The sequence below is a fragment of the Egretta garzetta genome, unplaced genomic scaffold (assembly GCF_000687185.1).
Source record: "Egretta garzetta isolate BGI_Z169 unplaced genomic scaffold, ASM68718v1 scaffold319, whole genome shotgun sequence".
Lineage (NCBI taxonomy): Eukaryota > Metazoa > Chordata > Aves > Pelecaniformes > Ardeidae > Egretta > Egretta garzetta.
In genome coordinates, this window is record NW_009260769.1 from 406,257 (window position 1) to 418,633 (window position 12,377).

The window sequence follows — 12,377 nt, forward strand, 5'->3', positions numbered from 1 at the left end:
GCGGCTGCCCGCCTCCTCGGTCAGGCCGGCCGCTCTTTCTGACCTTAAACCCGCTGTCTCTGCGGTCTCTCCCGCTGCTGATGCCTGCCCCGTGTTTAGATTCCCAGGGTTCGTTTTGCCGTGCCTGGGAGTTCACCCGGTTCAAGAGGTTTCGCCAGAGGAGCAGCGCAGTGTTACTTTGAAGGTAAAACACAGGCAAGTTAGGTTAGCGCAGCTGTAAGATGCTGCTGGGACTACTCAGAGCAGACGATGGGATGCTCTGGTCTGCATGATTTAACTTCAGATCTGCCCAGTGATTTTTTTATTTTTTTCTGTGCTTCTGTAATACGGAAGACCCAGTGGACCAAATCCCAGGGTCTCTTAGCACATCCATTTGTCCACGTTAGTCCTAAAGCAGAATTGTCCACTGGAGTCATCTGGCCGTATTACTGCGGTGAAACGGGTTTTAAAATCCCAAGTGAGTGCTTTGCTTACAGTGAACAGCACCCCTGTGTGTTGGCAGATGTCGCTTTGTTAGCATGGGAAGTGGAAGGCGACCATTTGTGCCCTTAGCCTGAAAAACGTGGAGAGCTGTCTGCAGCCATTTAATATTACCAGGCTTTTTATAGGCCTAGTTTCAATTACCTCTTCTGCTCCTGTTGAAAGATAACTTGAAATGAAGGGTCATGAAGTAAGAAAGGGAAATCCTGCAGGTTTCTAGAACCTGTTTTGACTGCAAAACTCGCAGTAATAGTAAGTGTTAAGGTACAGAATTTAAGAACAACAAAGGAAACTCCAATTTAATCATAATGCTGAGTTCATTTTCCATCTTGTAAGGGCAGTGAGGGTTGCATCTTTAATTTGTTCTTGCAGGATCTGGATGCTGCATTGCCGCTTATAGAACTCTACAAAGACAAATTGGTGGGGATCGGAGAAGTAAGTAGAATTCCGTAACTTGTTTAAATGTCTATGGCTTGGGCAGCATCTGTTACCAGAATTTCAAAAACTTAGTGAATACTGCGTTTTGTGTATGCAATAAGTATTGCTGTCAGTCTGAACAAGAGCTAAGTCTGACTTGTAATGCTCTTAACGTGCTTTCCTTCATGGATTTGTCTGATTCCCTCTTTTCCTTCATTATCATTGTTAGGAAATAGATGGCATTTATGCCGGTGGATTTAGTAGGAAGAATTGCATAATTATGCTTTATCGTCTTATACCAGAATGTCTTTTGACCTATTCTCTGGCACAGTGAAGTGTCGAGTGACATTGTTGTCCTCATTCAGATCTTTCCTGCCTTCCTCCCTGATGAAGCTAGGCTAAGCTATGATTTCAGTATACCTCACTGACTTGTACAGTCCTTTTTTTCTTGTCCTTTCTCATCTGTCTGTATCCGTGTGTTGTCTTCTCTTACATTTGTTTATAAACTAATTGAGGCTTGAAAGCTTTAGGGTAGGGTCTCCCTCTTTTGGGTGTTGGTACCAGGGAGGATTTATGGCTGGTTCTGCACTGGCTGCAGAAAAAGCAATTATTGGCATAGCTTTGTAGCTAAACTTGCCATGCTGTACTATATATAAAGGACTTTGGTTGGTGTAACTCTGAATGGGGCTGCCTTGACAAACTTTACATTTTGCCTGAAAGTGTTTAAATAAAAAAAAAAAAAAAGCAGAATTAATGGGTAATTTTTGCTAGGGATAGGACTAAAGGTAGGGGTTCAAGTCAGAAGTTTTTACGTGTATTGGAGGTCCAGATTTGAGATTTAATCTGAAATAATATTCAATAGAATATAAAACCCCAGAAAAAACAGTTACAGATTAAAATGTTAAACACACTTATTAGTAACTCTCTGCCCACAAATGCTTTCATAGTTGAAAAGCTTATGGTTGAGAATGGATTCCATTCTGAGTTAAGCTACAGTTGAGCTCATTTTAATTGCAGTCCTAGTGTATATATATCGAAATGCCTTGCAGTTTTGAAACATTTTTTGCCTTTATATGTGGTATTGTGGTTTAGTCAAGCATTCAGTCTGTAAAATTTTTTCACTTCTCTTCTTGTGCTGTAGGTTGGACTAGATTTCACTCCCAGATTTGCTAGCACGGATGAACAGAAGGAAGGACAAAGACAGGTTTTGATCAAGCAGATTGAGTTAGCAAGAAGACTGGATTTGCCTTTGTAGGTTTTGTTTATACTAGTAGAAGAATTTGCCAATTCTCAGTAACATGTGGAAATATTTCCCAGGATTTATAGTTACTAAGAGCCCACAGAACATTTCTTACATGGATTAAACTGGCATTAGTGTCCTGTCAGTCTCCAGTTTGAGATTTAATTACAGAATTTTCCCTGTGTTTGCATTTTAATACAGTGGTCTTCTGTGTCCTGTCCTTGCTATGTTGTTGCTAGATCTTCACTGTAGCTAAAATGATTCATATATATGTCTCTAGATTTTTTTCCTGATATAAAGTGTAATACAGTTTAATTATTTTCTTCCCAACCTGCTGTTAGTTCGTTTGTGTTTACAAAAAAAACCTATTTTGCTGAATTTCCTAATGTCAGGCCTCTCCTTGCTGTGCAGAAATGTTCATTCCCGCTCAGCTGGAAGACCAACCATTAATCTTTTGAAGGAACAAGGTATGTTTTTAATGCATTTTCTCCATCATGGCTTTTGTCAACTGAATTTCTTCATTTGTGCCATGTCCTCACGTCAGTTTGCGTACATGAGGACTAGTGCAGAGATTCTGTATTCATGCTTTATGGGACCGAGGTCCCATTGGAAGCAGGCCTACTGTAGACACTGCTAATGATTTGGTTTGCTTCTTCTCTCTGAGGTGCTACAAAGGTGTTGCTCCATGCATTTGATGGGAAGCCATCTGTAGCGATGGAAGGGGTGAAAGCTGGATACTACTTCTCCATTCCTCCATCCATTATAAGGAGTGAACAGGTAACATTTAAAGGGGTTTGCCCCTTCTCAGTGCTTGGGGATGGCAGGTAGTAGCTGACAGCTTATCATGATATCAAACATGACTGTTTTCACTGTGCAGCTTAAGAATATGCTTTTTTTTTTCAGTCTGTACAGTTTTAAGTGGGACTAGCAGTACTCGTGTACGATTGCTGTCACCTGACACTTCTCAGTAGACGTTTCAGTTGCTTATAGTGTTACACATTTTTACTTTGGCTAAATTTCTACCTGGGGCTTTTGCCCCCACTTTTGGGGGGAAACTTTGGCTAAAACAGTTCAGCTATTCCTGAGAAACAAGGATTAAGAAAACAGGGCATTTTTTTCTCATTTTAATGTGGTTTCTGGTGAACTCTTCTTTGGAGGCTTCTGTCACTGTACTGTTTTAGAGCAGGGAAACACGTGGAAAAGGACTAGTTTCTATCTCAGTGCTATGGCACTTTCTGTTCAAAATGAAATCTGCTCACAATTGGCTAAGTTACAGACCTTTAAAAAATTGTGATTATTACAAGGTGCACCCAGCAAAGAAGCACCTAAATTGCTTAAAGATGACATTGGTCAGGTTCAGCCCTTGATTTGGTGAGACTGCTCTTTTAATGTCTACTCTGGGCTGCTGCAAGCTATGCTAACTTCTTATTTTGGGGTAGCAGTCTGTTTCCACCCTGCGCCATCATGACTTTCTGTGATAAGCTCAAGAAATGTGAGAAAGGAAAAGGCATGACTCAGGTGGAGGGGGTGTGAGGGATGGATGTAGATGGGGATGAGGTTAGGAACTTGGAGAAAGGAAAGCAAGCTGGGGTTGAGGGGTGAAAACAGAGATGGGGAAAAGGTACACAAATATATACAGAAAAATAGCAAATTAAAATTTCATTGGCAACTCTAAATATAGGGTATTTTGTGCAATATAACTGCATGATTTAATAAGTAACAATGGATTCAGTGTTTAGATAATAGTACTTCAGATATTTAGAAAACGGGATAATCCTGATTTTGAAAGGAGTTCTTGAGCAGCTCCTGGTATTTTTGCTGCTATTCTGAAGTTGTTGATAAAATGCAGGCAGTGGAACCAAAGTCTTTTGACATTGCTTTTAAATGCAGAGGATATCCTCCCTTCATACACTTTTTCCCACAGGTCTAAGTGCATAAAGCGTTTAATAGCTGTCTTATTTTCTTCAAGAAGCAGAAATTTGTGAAACTATTACCTCTGGGAAGTATGTGCTTGGAAACTGACTCTCCTGCTCTGGGGCCTGAAAAACAGGTAAATGATGGAGGGGTGGGACTTCCGTGTCTATACCAAGGCCCCACCTTATGGACGTCAGTTACTGGCACAGAAGAGTGAAGTAATGTAAGCATGGGTACAAGGGAGGAAAGAGGTTGCCAAGTGAAAACTTTGAAATTAACTAGTCAATGTTCCTGAGGCTGGGAAAGGAGAAGAAATTCCAGGAATGGGCAAAGGGGAAAATAATCCAAGAAGAATAGATACATGTCATTTCTGTGGCACACCTGCCGCAATGTGACTGAAGTTGTGTCAGGAACTACTGAATCTGAAACACCTGTCACATGTAAGGATCTGTAAAGTGGTCGGTTTGTTTGTTTGTTTGTTTTCAGGTGAGAAATGAACCAAAAAATATTTACATTGCTGCTGAATATATTGCCAAAATTAAAGGAATTCCAGTTGAAGAAGTTATAGAAGTGACTACACAGAATGCACTGAAAGTATTCCCCAAACTTCGGAACTTTCTTCGGGTATAGATTCAGAAACTGAAATATATGATGTTGCAGAAACTATTATTTGTGGTGTAATTAATAAAACCAATGTGCATCTTGTCTTAAAGTGGAGTTTTGCTGTTGGAAAGTTCAAGAAGTGACCAGTGTTACATAGATGCATAGGATGAATACGGGGAATTTCTTGAAGACCTTTGGTGTGCACCACTGTCATCTCTTGGATGCGATAAAGACAGGTTGTTTGCATCTCTCATGTCTCTGAATGAATACTTTGTAAAGAAGAGTACCATAAAATTGTCAGTTTACTTTTTCAGACTCATTGCTCAGCTGCTCCCAGTCTGGGAGATGGCTAACATGCAGTGCTTAATGTCCCTCTCATTCCTTAATTTCTACTGACTGAAAGTCACATGGTTGTGGGGCCACTCATGATACAAAAGCTCCTGTTAGGACTTGCAGGCTGCACATCCCTTCCTGAGCCATTAAAAAACCCTGGCTGGCCGGACAGCCTCTGTACGTTGTGTTCACTGGGCTCTGTGAGTGGTACAGAAGCAACACCTCTGATGTCCTTCAAAATACAGCTGAAAAGAAAGAATTCTAGCCCTTCTGCTCCTTCTCTCCTTTCCCCTTGTATACAGTAACTTAACAGTTGCTCAGATATTGGCTGTTTTGAGAAGGATTTGCTTTGATTTTTTCAATATTTTATTTTTTGAATCCTATTCAAAGGAAAAAGCCTGGGTTTGGTCCTATTTCAAGGAGTTACTCTTCTGACTGCTCAGTATCGGGAGATACAGGATGTGAAAGGGTGACAAGCCCAATTTTGTGAGGTCTTGGAGGTACCTCTGCTGTGGATTCTGCTACGTTAGCCAGTGTCCTAAGAACTGAATCTTGTGCTCCTTCACAGCACCTGTGTGGATGTGAGCCTGTTGAAATACTGATCAAAATTTTGCTGACTATTAACCAGCAATGAATGAGGTGAGTTATATATGACACTCAGTTGTTCTGAGGGCCATTAGGGAAGTGGAGGCTTTGTCTCCCTAGGGGGAGTTCTACTCGCTCAGTGAAGAAAACATGCAAGTATTGACTTAGTCCATGACCACCTCAGGTACAAAATCATGCATCATACCAGCCGATGGTGAGAGCATTTGGCTTTTAAGATTTGGGAGCGTGTCCTCTATGTCTCAGGTGCCTATGTGATTTTTCAGATTAGACTTCTTCCCATCTTCCTGGTTAGAGCATCTTACCCCTCTGCAAAATTATTTGTAATGCCTGGTTCTGAAATCATCTGTTGTCTGCCTTCTGGGGTGTAGGACTGCAAGGCAAGGGCTTAGGGTTTTTTCTCCTGATTTGAGGAGGATGCAGGTGGAGAGGGTATCAGCTCTCAGACTGGGGGAGGGAGCGAAAGCTTGTAATGTAAGCAATACCCATCTTAAACTTGGTTTCCTCTACATTTTCTTCCTCAATTTCTTAAAACCACATTGTCAGGAGTCTTTTTTTTTTTTTTTTTTTTTTTTTCTGTCTTAAGCAGAACAGTTGTGTTCTGCTTTTTGCCTAGATTTAGATTATTAAGTTTAAATGTATGTTCCTAAACAGTTTTCAGCCTGCAGCAAACAACCAAAATTGAATGGTTTGTCTCTACTACAACGTGTATTCAGAGCAGCAAATACCTGAATCTTTGCTGAATGTTTGACCCGGGGTATTTAGAGCCATTTATTATCCTGGATCTACAGGCACCATTTCCACAAAATTGGGTGAAGGACAGTTTGCCTCCAGATGGTGCTAGGGAACAGGTGTGCAATAGTCTTAAGGATATTAATGTGGTTGATGTTAATGATTAATAATTGTGTTGTCATTGGAGATGCTAAACAGGTGCTACCAGGCAGCCTTACACGTGCTTCCTGCTGCCTGTGTGACAGGAAGGCTCCCAGTACTGCATGGGAATGCAATTATGTACAGAGATGCTCCTGGCAAAAAGTGAGGCAGTGTCCAAATGTTTTCAGAGTTTTGGCCTTATTATTATTCTCAATGAGATTCTTAGCCTTGGACACTGGTTTTGCAAAAAGGGGAATAGCAAGTATTAGGTCTGCTTCTCTCTGCAAGGGGGTAACATTGCTCTGGTTCAGGCTTAGCCTCGCAGATACCTGGGCTGAGCTCTTGAATCCCTTTTGCTGCTGCAGTGCTGCAAAAACCCGTAGACACACCCAGGTCCTGCAGCTCCCAGCTGGGCAGGGCGCTGCTGCGGGGGGCTCTGGGACAGCCTGTGCCCCTGTCCCTGCAGTAGCAGGGCCCAGAGGTGCTTGTGGTGGCGTGGGAGTGTAGTTGGGGCCGGGGAAGGAGGCACAGGGTTGCTTCCCCCAGGGGGAGAGAAACCTGGCATTGCAGCAGCTGTGAGTAGGGTGAGCCTGGCAGGGTGCCTGCAGCGAAACAGACCAACTCTGTCCTCTCCTTAGACCTGCGGCGCCTGAGCTAAGTCATGGCGTAGGTGGCCTGGCTCTGCACAAAAGGAAAATGCAGTGTCATTGCCACTCTGTCTTGGCATCCCTAGCACCAAACAAGGGTCAGAAGTAGCACCCTTTCCCTGGTGCTGTTGGTTTTGCTGTGTGAGCTGGGCAGTCAGTGCAGGGGGGTGGGGGGGCGGCAGTGGGAAGTGCTGGAAATAAAGTTTTTGCTTTGTGCAGGAAACCCAACTTTTTAAGGTGCTCACTCGGGACTGGCGGTAGCTAATATGCAGGGGGAAGAAGTGTGGCTTCTGGGCTGGAAAACATTGTTGATCCCTCAACAGTCATCCTATGTCTTTACCTTGAAAGGGAATTTAACAGAGAGCTTGCGTTTCTGCCTGCAGACCTGGGCTAGGGCCTGGTCCGGAGTTGGTCGGGAGGCAGGATGGCTCGCAGGGAAGCCGTGTGGCTGCACACCATGGAACCCTCTGTCCCCACAAAGCCTGGTCTTAGCAATATCAGTGTGTGTGCTGAACTGTGCTGCAGCCTGTCAGGTTGCCTGCACAAGCCATGTCCCCTCCTACATAGCATAGGGCACCAGAGCGGCCAGGGATGTACAGTGCAAATTTAGCTGGATGCCGTGTTTAGCTTTTGAGAAACCTGAGGGGAATTCAGAGAGAAAGCAGAGTTAGTAGAGACCCAAGTTTTCTTTTCAGTCATGCTGTTAGTTTTGGGGGGATGCTAACAGCCCTGGTGGCCTCTATCCCACAGAGATGGAATGGCACAGATGGTCTGCAGCAGTATGGAAAGCAGTAGGTCCCAAGCTCCATCTGATACCTTTAGCCATCACCTTTCCCTGGGACACTACAAACAGCAGATCTGATTGCACTTTGTATGACTACTTATGTCTCTTTATCGTGCAGGCTGTACATGATGTGATAGAAAAATCAAGAAAGGTTTGTTGATTTCTTTGGCATAATTAGTGCCTTCAGAGTGCCTTGCTCGTTAGTCAGTACTTCCGTTATTGATGCAGCGCTGGCTGGTACAGCTTCTGGCAGAAAAAAAAGCCCCATGTCTCTCGGTTCTTTCCAGGCTTAAAATAATGCACACTGTGTGCACTAGGGACTTCCACACATGCAAGGGCTTACAGTGACTGCATAGCTTAATGCAGGCATAAATAATGAGGGGGATGCAGGGTGACTGTAATAATGTGAAGGTACTTTCCATCGGCTGAGATGCAGAGCTTGTAGGTCTAGAGAGCTTCTGAAGTGGATTTGTCTGTTGATAGAGACAAAATAGTGGACCAGTGTATGCTGTCAATGGCTACCAAATCTCACAGAGGTACTTTGCACCTGTCTTGTTCAATGAGCACCTTGAACCAGTAGCAGGGGCTGGAAGGATGCTGAAATTGCAATTCCTCGGCTGGCTAGTGTCATCACCCTTTCGCCATCCATGCCAAGCTGTTTGCAGGACTCACGTGGAACAAGACTGAAGTGATTTGCCCAAAGGCCAAATAACTTTCAAGAGTGGAGTAAAACTAAAAAGTTCAGTGTAAGTCACTTGAATGCCTCAGATCCTGGAAATCCCCTCTGAGTTCAGGACCGACAGCTAAGAGTCTGTCTAAGGGCTCTATCTGTGCTCACTCAAATAGTTTTTTGAGGGCTGCAGTTGGCTCATCCTCCTGGGGCCTTTATTCTGAAATTTGTTTTAAGTCATGGACTAACAGGGCCTGAATTTGCTGAACTCTGGGACAAACTGCGAGGGTGATGAGTTTTTCCAGATTTCAACACGGGAACAAGCGAGGAGGTGGTGATGAGGCCAAGTGAATATGTTGTTTAATCTTGCTGTTTATTGTGGTAAGAGTTTAAACATATTGACCAAAGACTTTTACTGGAGGTGCTTCCAACAGGCTCCTATGCAATGCATAGATAGGCTCTTTAGAGGCAAAAGCAAATAAATAATTGGCTGGAAATACAACTTTCATCACTAATGAACTCCTGCTTTTGTTTGTTTTTTCATTAATGCAGGCTGGGGTTCGATCCTCTGTTCCCATTACAGAGCAGGAAAATGAATTGGAGAGAGTCACTGACTTAGCAGAAAGGTTTGTTGTTCTTCTCTTTGCTTTCTATACGCAGTACAAAGATATAGCTTAGATCAAAGAAAGGATATGAATTGCCATAGCACCTATTTGTCTCAGCATTTTCCTCTTCAGCAGGTGGTTATCCATCCATTTGTTTCCCCTGCTGGGGCTTTTCTGTCAGTGTGAATCACTGCAGTGCCTGGTAGCCCCACCTTACAGTGAGTGCAAAGTACACCCTCGGGGGCCTGGCAAATTTTTGTGCCCCTCTTTAAGCTGCTGTGAATGACAAAACAGAAAACATAGTGAGGATCATGGCCCTGATGAACCTGTGCCTGGGGCAGGAACTGATACCCGCCTCCCCAAATGCTCAGTGCTGTGCTCAGAGAGATGTTGCCCATGGGGTGCTTAATGCAAACACAGGAGATCAGTGCCACTACTGATGCCTGGGTCTGCTGATTAAAATGGTGGCGTGGTTCACCAAAAAAGCAGAAACAATGAGGCACTGGGACAAGGAGTCTGTAGGAGCAAGGTGTAGCCCCTCTCTGCCCTAGAAAACAGCATAACAAGCAGTGCCGGCGTTTGGCTTGGCTGCCGCAGAGGGCTTTGGTGCACAGAGCCGCTGGCGCGTGGAGTGCTTGTCATGTAGCAAGTGTGCAGGTGGCATCAAGGAACTTAAGGCAAAGCTGAAAAAAAGGGTAGAGAAGTGGCACATGCACAGAACAGGAAGATCTGGCCTGTTTGCAAAGGGCAGTGGTCTGAAGAGCAAGCTGCGACAGCGCTTAGGGACATATCTGATGCCCTACCAAAGTGACAGTCAACATCAAAATACATGGATTTTGTCTACAACGCCTGGGCGAGGTGATATGTGTATGTACACTGCCTTCAAGGGCAGGCGAGGTGGCTGTGTGGTGTCCACGGTTGGTGGCTGCACAGAGATGAGCCTGGCCTGCCATGGCAGAGCACCGGCGCCGCGGCGTGGCTGAGCAAACCTTCAGCTTCCCGGCACGGGAGCAAGTACAGCTGCCTAAAAGACCATGAAGCAGCACCAACATGGGGGGAAACAGGGCCACATCCCCCTGTTTTGGAAGTGCAGGGGGTGAGAAATGGAAAAGTCACAACGATGGCAGTGTGATCAAACCTGTGGTGCTCCAGAGGTATCGCCTGGCAGGCAGGCTGGGTCAGCATGTGGACTGTATTTGGGGCTGGCTGTTAAAGCCTGCCTGCAGAGGTGGGAGAGCTGTTTGTACCCACCCCCCCACTCCCCCCCTCCTGCTGCTTAGTCCCTATTGACAATGCCTGTCGGGCTAAACAGCAGCAGAGCTGTGCCCCGGGGCACTGTGTTGGGTATCCTCTCCATCTGCTGCAGGGGCCCTGTGGCTGCTGACATTTACTGCACCTGAGCCATGCTTGCTGCTGGGGAATAACAGCTGACATGTCCCTGCCTCCTCCCACCCCCCAAAGGCATCCTGACTCTGTCACTGTGTGTTTTGGGGTTCATCTGACTTTGAGCGGAGCAGATGGGCAGGGCAGCACCATGGTCCAGGTGAGCTGCCTGGCTCTTTCCCACGTGTATTTTGTATTTCTGCGACAGGATGCGGACACTGGGTTTAACTTCTCTAATATGCACATTCAGATTTTGCATCTGCTATTTTGGCTCTGCCAGGGCTGTATGCTCTGTCACCAAAGAGTGCAGACAGTTAGCTCCTTGTCAGTGCCCAGCTGCAGCTTAGATAAAGTACATGTGTCCTGTGCTGATAGAAGACAAGTTATCTTGCAAGCAACACAACCAATAAAGCTTTTTTCGCCCCCCCAGGGATTTATGACCTCCTCACCACAGCAATCCCAGTCTCCTATCCATGCCCTGTGATGCTCCCATTACAGCCCAGCACTCCCGGTACTGCATTTCCAGCTCCCTGTGTGTCTCCCTGATGCCTGCTGTGGTACCACCACGCTCCTCCATGCACCCTCTGGGCTCTGCCCACCACAGTACCTTGGCTTTCTTCTGTGTCCCTGTGGCCTCCCTGTAATTCCCCGGCTCTCTTCCATGTTGTATCCATGTGCTTGTTGGATTGCCATTTAGGCAAAAAATAGTATGTACTGAGATTAGTCCAGAGCTGGGTAGGTTGTGTTTGGATAGCTGCTGGCATCAGACTTGGCAGCTGGGTGTGTGCCTCTTCTTGGTAACCTCAAGGCGGGAACAGAGAGGGTTGGTGTCATCTACATGGCCACCAACTCTCACAAACTTTGTAGGAACTTTGTACCTTCAAGAGCTCTGTCCATCTGCCAAATTTTGTTGACCATTGTCAAAAACTGAGTTGTGGATGGGGACTAGGAGACAGCATGACTATGTTAACTGATTTCCATGGGAATGTGTGTATGTTGGATGCTGTGTCTCCTGCATGGAATTGGACCTGCTGCTTGGGACCTCCTAGGTCTGTTCAGCACGACTGCTGGTGAACCCGCAAAATGGAGAGGACCTGGGATTATCTAGCAGGAAGGTCTGTCTTTGTGAAGTGCACTGCCTGGAGAGGGCAGCTTTGAAGTCCTAATTGGCACCGGCTTATTGCTATAAATATACAGAGAGAGCATTTTTGTGCTCAGAACATTTCTGGATGCACAACAAAGGGAGAGGAAGTGAACAAATGGAGCCCTGTGGGAAGAAGTTAAATGGAGCACTACATGGGGAGTTCCAATCAAAGCATCGCTAGATAACTTCCCTTCTCTTTAGGGGTCATTATTCCTGCCTGGAAAAGTCAAGGTGGAAACTCAGCTCTGTACTACATGGGACCTCTGTGTTGAGTTGAGGCAATGGCAAGTGCATGAGCAGTGGGCTATTTTGGTATATAGCATGAGCAGATGTCAGCACTCTCTGAAATAATCCTTTCCGTGCTCCCAGTCAGAGCAGCACATCCATTGACAATCTATGTGTGTGTGTGAGGATCATTTATCCAAAGAGGTTGTTTCTTGACCAGCATGTGGAGGCTGTTGTGGTGTTGGGATAATCAGAGTTTCCCCTTGGAGTCCTTAGGTTGCCCTTTTTTTGGAGAGGTCCAGCTACATGGCAGTGGTCTTGCTTCATCCCTGCTGTCTTAGTGGATGCAGATTGTGTCAGGGGAGGGTGAACACTGGGGCATAACTCGAGGAGGGTAAGTGGTGACCCCCTTGCTGCCAGTGGCAGGATGAGTTGAGGGTCAGCGAGAGCGCTCGT

At 45.4% G+C, this 12,377-nt stretch overlaps 2 protein-coding genes across 6 annotated transcripts in view; one reads left to right on the forward strand and one right to left on the reverse strand.

The window, feature by feature from the left end:
* The window catches only part of NSL1 (NSL1 component of MIS12 kinetochore complex), a 17,613-nt gene extending 17,197 nt beyond the window's left edge, over positions 1 to 416 (reverse strand). The window contains exons 1-2 of the mRNA XM_035901601.1: positions 382 to 416; positions 44 to 176 (exon numbers count right to left, since the gene is read on the reverse strand). Coding sequence (XP_035757494.1) covers positions 44 to 176; positions 382 to 416 — 168 coding nt within the window. The remainder of the gene's footprint in view (positions 1 to 43; positions 177 to 381) is intronic.
* Positions 156 to 12,377, forward strand: part of LOC104132855 (FLVCR heme transporter 1) — a 36,267-nt gene continuing 24,045 nt past the window's right edge. Inside the window, exons 1-5 of one of the 5 annotated variants that reach the window (XM_035901588.1) lie at positions 156 to 184; positions 853 to 915; positions 2,549 to 2,604; positions 2,802 to 2,914; positions 4,107 to 4,187. In XM_035901588.1, coding sequence (XP_035757481.1) covers positions 2,852 to 2,914; positions 4,107 to 4,187 — 144 coding nt within the window. In that variant the 5' untranslated portion in view covers positions 156 to 184; positions 853 to 915; positions 2,549 to 2,604; positions 2,802 to 2,851. Of the gene's footprint in view, positions 185 to 852; positions 916 to 2,059; positions 2,149 to 2,529; positions 2,605 to 2,801; positions 2,915 to 4,061; positions 4,188 to 12,377 lie in introns of those variants that run through there. The other 4 variants (XM_035901591.1, XM_035901589.1, XM_035901590.1 and 1 more) reach the window with 4 other exon arrangements.